At 31.0% G+C, this 13,901-nt stretch overlaps 1 protein-coding gene across 1 annotated transcript; it reads right to left on the bottom strand.

Annotated features, from left to right (window-relative positions):
• Positions 1-3,504: 3,504 nt before the first annotated feature.
• On the bottom strand, positions 3,505-12,212 carry LOC134707300 (coiled-coil domain-containing protein 12-like). The gene is made up of 5 exons (XM_063566948.1): positions 11,998-12,212; positions 9,572-9,648; positions 9,203-9,264; positions 7,121-7,232; positions 3,505-3,805 (listed from the first exon to the last, which is right to left on the bottom strand). Exons 1-5 carry the CDS (start codon positions 12,123-12,125, stop codon positions 3,714-3,716), a joined length of 471 nt encoding a protein of 156 aa, XP_063423018.1. The 5' UTR covers positions 12,126-12,212; the 3' UTR covers positions 3,505-3,713.
• Positions 12,213-13,901: the final 1,689 nt, after the last annotated feature.

The following is a 13,901-nucleotide window of genomic DNA, read 5'->3' as shown; positions in this document are numbered from 1 at the left end:
TTCAATTTACTTACACTAAAGTTATTTTGGAAAACCCAAGAAAATGCCTATGAAGGCCCTTTTTGGCCCTTAATTCCTTAACTGTTGGGATCAAAACTCCCAAAATCAATCCCAACCTTCCTTTTGTGGTCATTAACCTAGTGTTTTAATTTCATAGATTTCTATTTACTTTTACTAAAGTTATAGTGCGAAAACTTATGTGTCTTCGGACGACGACGCCATACCAATATACGACCGCAAAAATGCCTTATAGAATTTAGACAAGAATTTATAAATTGTAAAACAAACACATTATTGGTTGTCTCTGTCCATTTATACTGTAATCGAAGTTATCAATGAACACTTTAACCTAGAATGACAAAGTGAGGATTTTGTCAATTCTAAATTCCTTCTTTTTTGTTTTGTTATATTATACCGGGTAGATCAAACCCATCTTCGCTAGCCAAGGGTTACGATCCACTCCCGCTCTCTTCACCCTTGGCGGATTGAGATAACATTTCGGAGACACAAGGTAAGGATTTTTATTGGTTGCAGTCAAAACTCACTGCATCCAATCAAAATGCGCCTATAACATGATCACGTGTAAATGTAGAAAGTGTTTGTAAACAATTGCCACGTGTTTTTTGTGCAACAAGCCTTTACATCCCTAAACATACGACTATATTTAGTGAAAACTTGAATGTTTTTAATCAACAAATAGAAGTTCCTGTGTATGTTTCATGCACAAATGCTTGAATGTTGACGTATGCTTCTATTTCCGGCTTTACCAAGTGTGTAGAATCTAGACGCTACCGTGTTTTTACCTCCAAATTGAAGAGTTCAAGTGCTACCATTGGTCCAGACTAATGTATTCAGAATTGGCGTGATTTTTATCTTCCGATAGATGGCGCAACATTGTTATCACAAATGTTGGCTCAATCCGCCAAGGGTGAAGAGAGCGGGAGTGGATCGTAACCCTTGGCTAGCGAAGATGGATCAAACCAAGAAGGTTATATGATCTCCTAAATGAAAAAAAAATCCAAGATTCTAATACTATGACGTTCTTCTTTAGCTTTGGATACAAAGCCGTGTTCTTATTCAAATAGAACATGGGCTGCAGGTGATTGACGTCACAATTGAAATTGCAACGTCAGATGAATTTTGAAAAACGCCAGAGTTCAAAATTTACATTTTTTATGGTGTTGCTCGCTAGGAAATGAAAGAAAAACATTCTTAAGGTAGCACTACAGTCAAAATTTTCTGACTCCAATCAACAGTCTTTAAAGATTAATTTCTCTAAACCTACTCAATGGATTTTTAAAATCTTTAACTCATTTTAAAGCTGAAATATAACTCTTTCTTAATCTATTTAAAAATTTATTTTTGGTTAAATTAATCTCAAAATATAGCTCATTAATTGCCAAAAAAGTGGTCTTCCAACTTGATTCAAAATGGCACATTCATTTAAATGGTAGTAAAAATTTGTTTTCATCCCTTTAATCACCCATATAAAATCAACAAAACCGTGTCTTAGATTTTTGATATATGCCTCCAGTAAGAAGATATATCGATTTAACTGCTGGGTTCCAAACCTCATTTCACCTTTCATCTTTGGAGACCTATAAATTCATTTAGAAGCATATTATCCAAAAACTGGGACACGGTATTGTAGAAAATACACCCTTTAATCAAATATATCAAAGTCAAGCCAAAGGGGGTACCCATAAAGATTCTATTTTCATTTTGTCATTACTATTCTCATGAAAAATTGTTCTGAGAAATGACATAAAAACTGAATTTCCCCCTTAACACCTCTATAAAGTCAATATAAATACACAAATTCCACTGGGAACACCCCAGGAGTGTTCTGATACCATTACTATATCAATAGAACCACACACTGTGTGTCTTTGATGCTCTAATGCTGTAAATTTTGCATTATATGTGAACTGTCCAACACTAACTTGGCATTTGGCGGGAGTTTGACGTCACAAATTTGACCAACATCTATAATGTAGTAATTAAATATAAACAAAGCTCCGCCTCTTTCCAGACAGTCTAAGATAAGAGAATAACATGATTGACCAGCTGCATATAATCAATGTTTAACATCATTATTCTCTATATATAAAGAATAATTTTCAATTGAATTTTAAAAAAGAAATAAACTTTGTCTGAAATAAGCTAGAACATTAAGAGAAGAGCTAGAACATTTAGAGAAGTGTGCATAAAAAACATGTTCATAAAAAGATCAAGAGTTAGACCATCCTCTTCTTGAAAATACACTTTTCCTCAGATTTTTTTTTATTTTAATGGAACTGAAAAAATACACTTAAACTGAAAATTAGCTAAAATGCATAAAACTGTATTCAAATGAAGAAGACCAAGGGAATAAATTTATACAGGCAGTCAGAGGCTTTTAATCCTTTCCCACTCTTTTCCATAGTATTTTATTTTTATTTTTGGTAAACAAATTCCCTTTAGATTTTTTCTTTTTCTCTGTTCACTTCCCTGTTATATAAATTATTTTTGTTGCAAAACAATGAGATAAGACTACAATATTTCACTTGTGGTCAAGGATTAACAGCTGGACACTGGCATCAACAGATGATTGACATATTAGCCCCTCCCAAATGCCTATATATTTAGATTAATTACCATGTGCTTTTATTTACATAATTCAATTATCAATTTACTCCCTGTTGCAATATGATAATGACTTTGGGATTTTTACTAACTGTGCAGAATAGTACTAACTTCAAAATTATGTGATAAAAAAAATATCTTCAAAAAGTCATTGTTAGACTGTAGTGCTACCTTAAAGTAAGTTTAAATGTCTTTGTTCTTTTTTTATTGATAATCTGTTTACTTTTTTTATAACATTTTTGTTCATCAAATCAAAATGGCAACATTTCGAGCGTCTTCTATAGGTCCACTTCAAAGTACAAAAGTTCAAAGTATTCATATTAGAATCGGAATAATTCTATCATGCTATGCTCTATGCTCATTTCAACATGGGTAGGCATTAATTAGGTAGGGTAACGCTCGGTATTATGATATTAACAAATATAATGCCTACCCATGACAAAATGAGCATAGAGCATGGCATGAAAGAATTATTTCTTAAATTACGTATCTTATTTTGTGTGGTTGTAATTAGCGATCCACAAAAAGTCTTTTTTTCTGTATCCACAAAAAATTGATACCCACGAAAATAAATGAATCCACAGTACTTGATGAAGATGACTTGGTATAAAAATTAAATAAGACAAGTGATTAAATGCTGAAGAACATTATATCTTTTATAGAAAGCAATATGGTACCATGTGTTTGACTTTTCACTTAATGATAACTTGATTAGATTTAACTTGGTACCCTTTGGAAAGTATGGCCACATGATTTGTGAATGATACTATGTCAGTGTAAAATACTTTATTATATCAAGTTATTAAAACAAATCGAGAATTCCTGACACCTTAATACATGTATATGCCTTTCATGTGTGATTGAAAAACCTTCATTAACTAAGACTTTTTTTACATTTTATTTACTTTATTCATCCTCTTTATATTCCAGTAATCTTTAAGACATCCATACATAAGAAATGTCAATCTTTACAGTATTTACACATTAACTGATACAGTCAGTTGTTCAGTAAATTAGAATAATCTTATCATTTCCTTCATTTATGAAGTACAGTAACCAGTACCATTATCTGTACACCACATCAGTCGTCAATCATCTTCATCTTCTTCAGTTCTAGCAATAGCTTCCCCTGCATTGACAACTAGAGCTAGATCCTGGTCAGAGTTCTGTAATCTGTCTCCTGTAAAGAGATTTACATTACTGGTCAATTGCTGGTCTTCGAAAAACACAAATAGTCCTATCAAATTCAATATTATTATCTGCCCTTGATTTTAATTCGTATTATCTGATTTTGTTTTTTATCACACTGAATTCTTTTATTGTTGAATTTCAAGTTTAAGAATTTCTTTTGTATATTGTATAATACTTGTTTAATATATTTAAACCAAGACCTATTTATTCAACATGATGAAGTGCAAAAGTAACAGGCCTTATCATAAAGCCAAAAAAAAACAAATAGTTCTAACAAATTTAATATAATTATCTGCCCTTGATTTAAAATATTTTTTTCTGTACATTGAATTTTTCAATTATTAAATTTCAACTTTTAGAGTTTCTTTTGTATATTGAAAAATACTTGGTGAATATTTTTAAATCAAACAAGAGTGCACACACTGAAATGTCTGGCCTTCTTTTCTAATCATTGATATTTTGTTGATAGTCTAAATATAAAGCTTTATTACAACTGTCACATAAACTTAACATAAACCACGAAAAATAACGTTGACCTTTGAACCATGAAAATGAGGTCAAGGTCAGATGAACCATGCCAGGCAGACATGCACAGCTAAGAATTCTTCCAAACATCCAATATAGTTGACCTATTGCTTATAGTTTAAGAAAAACAGACTAAAACACAAAACTTAACACAGAGCAATGAACCGTGAAAATGAGGTTAAGGTAAAAAAAAACCTGCACAACTGACATATAGAGATCATAAAATATTTCCATACACCAAATAAAGTTGACATATTGCATATACATGTACATGTAGTATTAGAAAAAAAGACCAAAGCTCAAAAACTCAACTTTGACTATTGAACCATGAAAATGAGGTCAAGGTCAGATGACACCTGCCAGCTAGACATGTACACATTACAATGCTTCCATACACCAAATATACTAGACCTACTGCTTAAAGTATCTGAGATATGGATTTGACCACCAAAACTTAACCTTGTTCACTGACTCATGAAATGAGGTCGAGGTCAAGTGAAAACTGTCTGACGGGTATGAGGACCTTGCAAGGTACGCACATATCAAATATAGCTATCCTATTACTTATAATAAGAGAGAATTTAAGATTACAAAAAATCTTAACTTTTTTTTCAAGTAGTCACTGAACCATGACAATGACGGATCTTGATTTCTTCAACAAAATACTTGAAATGAACGTTATATACAGTTATCAATGAAAGTTTTAGCATTTTTGAAGAAATGTAGGATGCATAATTAAATTTCCCACCTGTGCACATGCGCACACGTGTTCTTGTTCATACAACGTAGTTCTGACGATTTTTCATTTAAAACCTTTTTAAATGTTTCATCAAATCATGTTTATAATTTTATTTATTATAATTTTTATCTTTTGGACTAAATCAATTAGTTTACAAACCGCTGGAATGTAACAAAATAAATGTGAATGGACCGATTAATTTATACGATGTCCGGTACTGAAAATAGTTTACCTGTCACCTGAACAGGTAGTTTTCAGCTGTCCAACAACTAATTAGCCTTGATTAAAATTAGAAAGTATTGAAGTAGGGGTTGTATTGATAGTAATTAATCATCATGTCACTTTTATGACCGGAAATGTATGGCTGTTAAAGGCAAAAGGTTGGGTCAAAAAGATCGTGAATTTATGTGTTAAAATGACCGAAAAAGCCTTTGAAACTAAAAAGTATATGACCGTTTCATGCTTTGGCCAGCCGGACTTTTACCGGACATTATACAAATGACCGGAATATATGACCGTTTTGGAAGCCTTGATTACAACTGAATATCATTTGTCACTCGATATATCATATAGACACTATTGTTGAAGACCATATGTTGACATCAAGATATCTTTTTGTTTTATGTATTATTGACATATATACTAGTGTTGTCAACGGTTAACCGGTTAATCGGTCGAAGACCGAATACCAAAAACGCTAACCGGTTAACTGTTTTTTTTTCAAATTTGATAAATTTTATATAAAACTGTATCTGTAAAATAGTATTAATTTCTAAACCTACGAAAACACAAAAATTCCTATCGAAATTAGTAGATGGCAAAACATTGAGAGAGAAAATCGTATTTGTACTTTGTGCAATTCCGGTGACATGGCGACAAGTTCCATTATATTTTAAAATGCTCAGCAATAAACAATAGTAGACAACTGCTACTAAAGCATCATTTTTAAACAGACCAAATATTTAAAAAAAATATAAGGTCTAATGAAAAGTAGCAAAGTATTTAAAATTTATACTATGTTAATTTATTTGTATATGTCTCTGTACCATTGAACTTTGGTTTATGAGAATAAAGATATATATATATATGTATTGAAATCATAAAAAATGTCGTCGTGGTAATTTATTTGACAGATCAATTGTCCAGTATATTGATTGCTATTGTTAATCCTAAAAAAATAAAATTGATTAGAGTTCGGGGCAGGATCTTAAAGAAACATAATTAGTATACATGTTTTTTTTTACAGTAAGTTTAAATCAGTAATGAGATTAAATTTTATTAATTACTCCATTATTTCGTCTTTGATCTAATATACATCTAAATGTGCAACCTCTGTAGTGCAAGGGTTAGTCTTACTTTAAATTAAAAAATTGTGAAATACAAACCAATGTGAATGTACTCAATGTATACGTGTTAGTACGAGTAACACGATTAAAGAAAAAAGCAAACACAGTAAATCAACAGGTCGTACGATGACCTATAGTTGTTAATTTCTGTGTCAGTTTGGTCTCTTGTGAATAATTGTCTTAGTAGCATTCATACCACATCTGTTCTCTTTTATAATTTATCATGTGAAATTGAAACACACCACATTATTTTCGGAGACAACAAGAGAAAATGAAAGAATAATCGGATTCAGACATATGATATATTCAATTCTACGAGATAAAGATATTTTTTTTTCAATCTGAAGTTGGTACAAACGCTATAGTTGATACGGTGTATTTGATTATCAAAAGTCAAACTTCACCAGGAATCCTCATGGACAAGACTTATAATGCTAAAGGAAAAACTTCAATTCTAAAAGCGTATTCATGTCTTGGATGAAAGGTTGTCAAATTGACACTCATACCACATCTTATATCTATTTGTAGGCTTCAATTGATAAGGCTTTCAAACACGAACTTAAACTACCTGTTAACCGGTTAATCAGTCGAATTATTATCCGAGTAACCGTGTAGGCAAAAGTGTACGATTTGACAACACTAATATATACCTATATCTTGCAATATTTATAAACCTTCATTTTAATTAACTTACTTATCAATTCAGCAATAGCTCTTTGGGTTCTTCTCTCCAATTTTTCTAACTTCTTTGCAATGTCTCTTTTAAGATCCCAGTCTGGTTTCCTAGGTGCCAGATTCATCAAATCCTGCATAGATAATATATAAATTATATTTTTAACTGAAAGAAATTTTCGAAACTAAAGAATTTCTACCCAAGGAATAGATTACTGTCTGTATTTGGTAAAACCTACATTTTGGGTTTTCGATGCTATTCAACTTTGTACTTTATTTGATCCAATAAACAGTTTTGTTTCAAAAATAGAAATGTTCTTATTTGTATTGTACTAAAAACCCATGGTCTTTAAAGAAGGTTCATAATTAACTAAAGTTATCAATGGTAATGTAAAACTTTTTTCAGTATCTTATTTTTATGTTGTGGTTTTTTTTGCTTTTCTAGATTTTTGGTTGTTTGTGTATTTAAACTATAAAGGGTGAGCTGCAGAATATATTTTTGAATATAATACATTATTCATCACTAGCCTAATGAATCACAAATAATTACATTTGTGTATGCACATTTAAATGAGAATGGCCACAACTATTATGCTGTAGAAAGAAGAGATATTATGTGTGGATTAAAAAGAATAATTTTTTTACTAAGAGAAAATCTAAATCAATTGGTCTTCACAAAGTAATTTTACAATCATACAGCATGCATATCTTATTCAAACCCTGTTCAAAGGAATCAACCAAATCCGTTTTAAGTATACCGTCTTTTGGTATGTATAACGCGCACATTTCTACCCTAGGTCATGTTTCTTGTAAGAGGGGTGCGTGTTATACATGACTACAAACAATTTCTTAGTCTTTTTTTCAGGTCCAAACTACGACAAAGAAATTTCCAAGTGAAGTGAAGAGTACGGAATATTTTTGCTAAAACCTTGATTGTTTTATGTTTTACATGTTATAATTGTAATATGTATCGTATTATTCTTGATTTGTCATGTTTTATTCAAATAAAATACATTTTATATCTTTGTTGTTACGTTTATTGTGTAAATTTGTCCATCTGTTTTGCAATCCGGAAATTTGCCAAGTCCTACAAAAGACACAATAAAGCTTTTGCTGTCGATTAAATTAGCCTCTGTGTTCCTTGTTGTCATAACTTACTGTTTTTGTATGTGTTCATCATAGAGAGTTGAAGAAAAGTGTATGAAAATTGAATAAACCACGCTCGTTTTGAAAAGATAAACCGCCATTTTTTCTAATGTATTGATCAGGTGATCGCAAGCCATGTGGGTCAGTCATGTGACTTAATATTGTAAAGTGATGATTTACTCTATGAAAAATTTATTAGGAAAAATACGTTTTTACTTAGTAACTTTTCAACTTTTAAGCAACTGTTTAAAACCATTCAAGAAATTACGATTGAAAACATGATAATCCCATAATTATAACCTGAATGAATTTAATTAATGACAAGGTCAACCTGTCACTGATTTGTTTTGACATCGATTAGACCTGTTGATTGAGGTGTGATAATCCGGATTAACAGCTAGAATCATCAAACAAAAAATAAAAACAATGAGATTTTAACACTTTATTACAGCACTAATGACATGAATTATAATTATTAGACCAATTCGTAATTATTTTATTGTTTGAATCAGAACAATAATTTGGACATTTAATCTTGTCCTTGATACTCAAACCATTAATATAATTTGGATTAAAATATTTATCTCAATCTAATAAAATTCTTATTCATTTGTGAGAATACTTTAAATTTCATATTGATTACGTATTCTGTACGGAATTCTCCGACATTGGTGTCCATTTAAAAAACTTCCTGTTTACCGATAAACTTCCTGTTTGCCGATTTTCTAGCTGTAACTTTTCTGAAAATGTCTAGGAGTATTCTATGACCAATAAACTTTTTTTCTCTCGTTTCTTGGGCCACAAAGGGGGTGCGCACTATACACAAATGCGCACTATACATACCAAAAGACGGTAGATTCAAATAAACAATATGTAAAAAAATATTGAAATTATCTTCTCACTGTATTTCTGCAGATAAAAAAATAATGATTGATGTTCTTTTAATATCAATACATACCACTTCCTCAACAACATCTTTAATCTTCGTAGCTTCAAGCTGATCTTTGACCTTGACTGTCACTGTAAAATAAAGGGTTATGTTGACAAGTGTAGGCATACTCAGAGCATTTGTAGATACATGAACTGTATTTTGCTGAAAACAGTCACTTGATTTTGTGAGCTAAATGAGTTACTGCAATAAATGTTAAAAGTAAATTCTTATGTTTATCTGTGTAGGATATTCTTCTGGAAATTTATCAGTGACCAAGGCAGACTTTTTAAAATGAAAACCATAACTTTGTTGAAAGTAAAGCTTTTACTTCTGATAAAGTTATAAAAATTGAATTTATTTAATCCTTGCTTTAAATAATGAGATAACATTTATTACCATCTTCAGGTTTTGTTGTTGGCAATAATGATTCCTTCAGGTTTTCGTCATGTGGTCTATAGCTTCTAAATACTGGTCTAAAAAAGAAAACAAAGATCAGATTTCAAACAGTTTTTTAACTCATGATAAAAGTACAGAAATTTATTGTGAGAAGATTGCATGTGAATACCAAATTTCAACTTTCTATTTGACCTGCATATTCAATGTTTCATCTTTGACCATATGAATTTTTAAATTGAAGCTCACATTGGATTTACACTGAAGTGTCTGACTAAAGTTTATGGAGAATAAGAATAAACAAATTGACTATCAATGAAAAAAAATAAGCAAATTGTTCATGAATTGATAACAGCATAATAAAATTAAAAATGTTTTTTTTTCTGTTTAGACACATACAAATGTACTAACTATTTTACTTTTTATAAACTTGCATAAAAAATCTTTTGATGTTTCTATTCAAAGCAATTACTTTTTAAAACGATAAAACCCATGTGGAAATTACATTGTACATATGTATATAAGATTCTGTACAAAGGGAAGTAATCCTTAAATTATCTCCCATATTAATAGTTATTATTTCAAGTACAATGTATTCTTTGGCTATTATAGCAAACCAAATGAAAGTTTACCACAGAGTCTTCTGCTCTTGACCAAGGTATTTAAACTTTTGCAAGTTTACCTGTACCATTGAATCAATACAATAGCTATTGTTCTTGGTGTAGTTTATTCACTTGGACATTTAAATTTCTTTTAGGAGAAATCTATCACTCATTGATTAATTTGCCTGACCGAAAAAATATCTTCTTTGTTGGTTGAATTACATATATAAGCTCACATAAACTGCATGTGATACACTACAGTTTTTATTCAATATCAATAATATATTTTCAACCAGTTCAATATCAGTACTGATTTAATTATAAAAAGTTTAATTCTGATTTTATTATACTACTGCAGGCATTTATGTTTCAATGAATTTGCATGTTTTTTGTGGTTGTTCAGTTATATAAAGAATACATTAATGAAGACCTTTATTTAAACATTATCATTTTAAGTTTTTATTTGTGAACAGACTAAAAAAAAAGCAAATTTTACATGTAATGGGTAAAATGGTGAAATTTGATCAGAAATCCACTTTTAATTTTTAAATCAGTGTTTATATCAAACAAAATGATACATTTACATTCAAGTAAGCAGGACAAATCGCCCCACACCTAATCTCCTATTTTTGAAAAAAATCATCCCAAACTGGTTTACCAACTGTTTTAAAAAAATCGCCTCACTTGTGAAAAGGGTTAAATCCAATTAATTGTTCCCGTGTCAGCTCGCCCCACTTACAACGTATTGAAAAATGGTAAAATCTACTTCATTATATAATGTTCAGGTCTACAATTAGCCCAGCTTAAATAAAGAGACATTGTATTAATAAATTTCGTGGTATTTTTTTTATCATTCTGAGACTCATCTAAACAGAATGATATTAAACACGAAATTTACTAAGACTTATCTACACAGATTGATAAAAAACATGAAATTTATTAATATAATATTTTTTTTGTAAAATTCATAAAATATAATTGCAAATACATTTTCTTAACATTATACTTGTTAGCTTAGTTATTTGTATAGCAAGAAATATAAAAGAAACCTGTTAATTGTATCATAATCATGATACAATTGAAGGAATTTAATTTACAGCAATTTGATTTTATAACATTTCACTAAGGTTTTCATAGGTATTAAAATGAGACAGTGACATAGATATACAACAAGATTGCATCTCTTTTCATAAGTGGAGCGAGTTAGCACTAATAGTATGGGGGTATCTATTTGTCATGAGTGGGGCGAGTTTGCAGTCCTTATTTCAGCCGGATTTTAACCCTTTCATAAATAGGGCATGTTATCCAACATATTAGCAATTGTGGCAAGTTGGCAGACCTTATTTCAGTGGGATTTTACCATTATTCATAAGTTGGGCGAGTTGGCAGATAAGAGTGGGGCAATTTTTTTAGATAGTGGGGCGCATTTGTGAAAAAGACGGGCGACTCTTTTTAAATATTTCCATGTTTCCATAAATTTCAAGAATATACAGTTTAGTAATATCTGAATAAGTTTATTCGATTTTAATGCCCTTAATTTTAATATTTTTCAGTACAGGGAAACGATTCTTTTGGCAAAAGGACCCAAGACGAACATGTTAAAATATATATTAGGGCAAACAGAACCCATACCACTGGCACTGTGAACTACACCTCAGAACAATTAGTATTAATGTTAAAATCAAGGATTTGTATAGTAATCTCACAATAAAATTACTTGGTTGAATTAAGAAAAACAAATTCCGGTGAGAGGTCATACATAATGTTATCAAATATTGTTTTTGCTAGTTTTTTTTTGAAATTATGCAGGTTGCTAGAACATCGTACTTTGGTAACTTTTCCGATAATTCTGAATCAGCAACTTCAGGTTCTGTTGTATGTTGCTTGCCCTTAAGATTTTTTAGTCTTTGTTTCCTTTTTCTAGATGCCTCAGCTAATGACCCAACGTCTGACATACTATTTCAAGTGGACACAAACAAAAAGCATTGCAAATGAAATGTTTGGAAATTGGCAGTACCGGAAACGGAAGTATATGATATGAAGTTATTTCGCCACTAAATAATTCGTCACCGAACCCTTATGCGTTTGAAATCTGTGTTTGTTACTCGACTAAATAATATAAGTGCCTGTGTTCGCTCTAATAAATTGCATTATTTTTTGACAGTCGATTATCAAATAAGAAGGATAAAATTCTATTGATGATTTATCCCTACTTGGACCCTTTCATGGCTTATTTACTAATTTTAATAAACTTAGTAGTCCGACTGCAGCTCGGCCGTTACATTTAATAGTGTACTGCTATTTCTTGTCATCTGTCATTTCTACATTTTTGCTTTTACCGGCTACTTGTCTTCAAACTGGTTTCTCTTTGTTATTAATTTAGTATGCAACAGTTGAAGTTGAAATTGCTAATCTGTAAAGATGTTTTTCTTTTCTTTAAGTGGTCATTGAACCTATACATGTATGATTAATTATACCGAAATACAAAAAGATAAGTTAAAAGATATGACATCGATGGATAATCTCTTGGACTAAATATAAAATTTGTCAGGCAACTTCCTACATACTTTTCAGTTTTTAAATATCGGCCGTTCATCCGGGCTAAAATAGATACACGAAGTTCAATAACAACCAACATTGAAATTGAAGAAATCGTAAACTGAGATGAAAGAATGTTAGAGTAAAACAAGATGTTTGTCATTTTTATCCGTCAATGCACGCCGCGATATCTATATCGCAACGAAAAGAGCGTTGGCTGATACATAAATCTTATAATATGACGAAGCATTGTCTTTCTCAACATGCTCGAGTTGTCTCTCTTTATATACACACACAAACTGGTCAACACTAAGTACTTACCATTTGAGGAATGAGTGTTAACTTGGACGTTTGCGATGTTGATCATTAAACCGTGAAATCTGTGTTTTCACAAACTCTTGAAAACTTCACAAGGGTCCAAATGACATATAAACTAAGAACTATAGCATGTATAGGTCATCGTTTGAGACTAAAAGACATGCATGGCATACATGGCTAAAATAGAATATGAGGGTAACATGCCATTTTGTCTATAATAACCTCAAAAATGCGTGGGAATAGAGAAAATCTGACATGGGTAGAAAATGTTCACAATGTACTGACTGTCGTCCATTTACGTTAAAATTTCAGGCGACTTCTTTAATGAGTAAGTGTCATAAAAAGTCCATTTTTGCAAAAATAAAATGATGTTTAAAATTGGGAATGTATTTGAAGAATGTGTCAGAGAAACAACAACTCGCTCATAGGACAGAAAACGTACAGCCGAAGATCACAATAGGCATGTGTCTCCAACACAGCGATGCGGACTTATTTTAAATTATTATAGACGGAGAGAAACTTTAGTTTTGAAACATTTTTTAGCAAGATCATGCAAACATTATTTTTCATTATGATTTTTATCCCAAAAAGTAGCTAGTGATGAAGATGTAGGTGAGTGACACTGTCTCTTGAGTTGAATTATTGCATTTGAAATTTTCTGAGTTCGGTAGAGATTTCTAGCTGTTCTGATTTTTGCTTTTCCAAAAGACGTCTTTTTATCTATCTCTTTTTTTGTTTGTTTTTTTGTCACGGTAGAAGTTTGACCATATCCTCAGTATCTGATTGATTCACGAGGAGAATTTTGTGCTGATGTTTTGGTTACATCTATAATAGGAGCTCGACATAACTTCATATTACATTAAAACTGATTTAAC

This window comes from Mytilus trossulus, chromosome 2 (assembly GCF_036588685.1).
Source record: "Mytilus trossulus isolate FHL-02 chromosome 2, PNRI_Mtr1.1.1.hap1, whole genome shotgun sequence".
Classification (NCBI taxonomy): Eukaryota; Metazoa; Mollusca; class Bivalvia; order Mytilida; family Mytilidae; genus Mytilus; species Mytilus trossulus.
The sequence above is the reverse complement of the archived record's forward strand: the minus strand, read 5'-3'. Positions and strand labels throughout refer to the sequence as shown.

What these genes read in the sequence shown, in the direction of transcription:
- LOC134707300 (XM_063566948.1), bottom strand. Translation starts at nt 12,125, where the DNA reads ATGTCAGACGTTGGGTCATTAGCTGAGGCATCTAGAAAAAGGAAACAA. An exon ending in TTATCGGAAAAGTTACCAAA is followed by an intron (nt 9,649 to 11,997) that starts GTACGATGTTCT and finishes TTTCTTTTTTAG; the next exon opens with ACCAGTATTTAGAAGCTATA. An exon ending in AAGATGTTGTTGAGGAAGTG is followed by an intron (nt 7,233 to 9,202) that starts GTATGTATTGAT and finishes TTATCTATGCAG; the next exon opens with GATTTGATGAATCTGGCACC.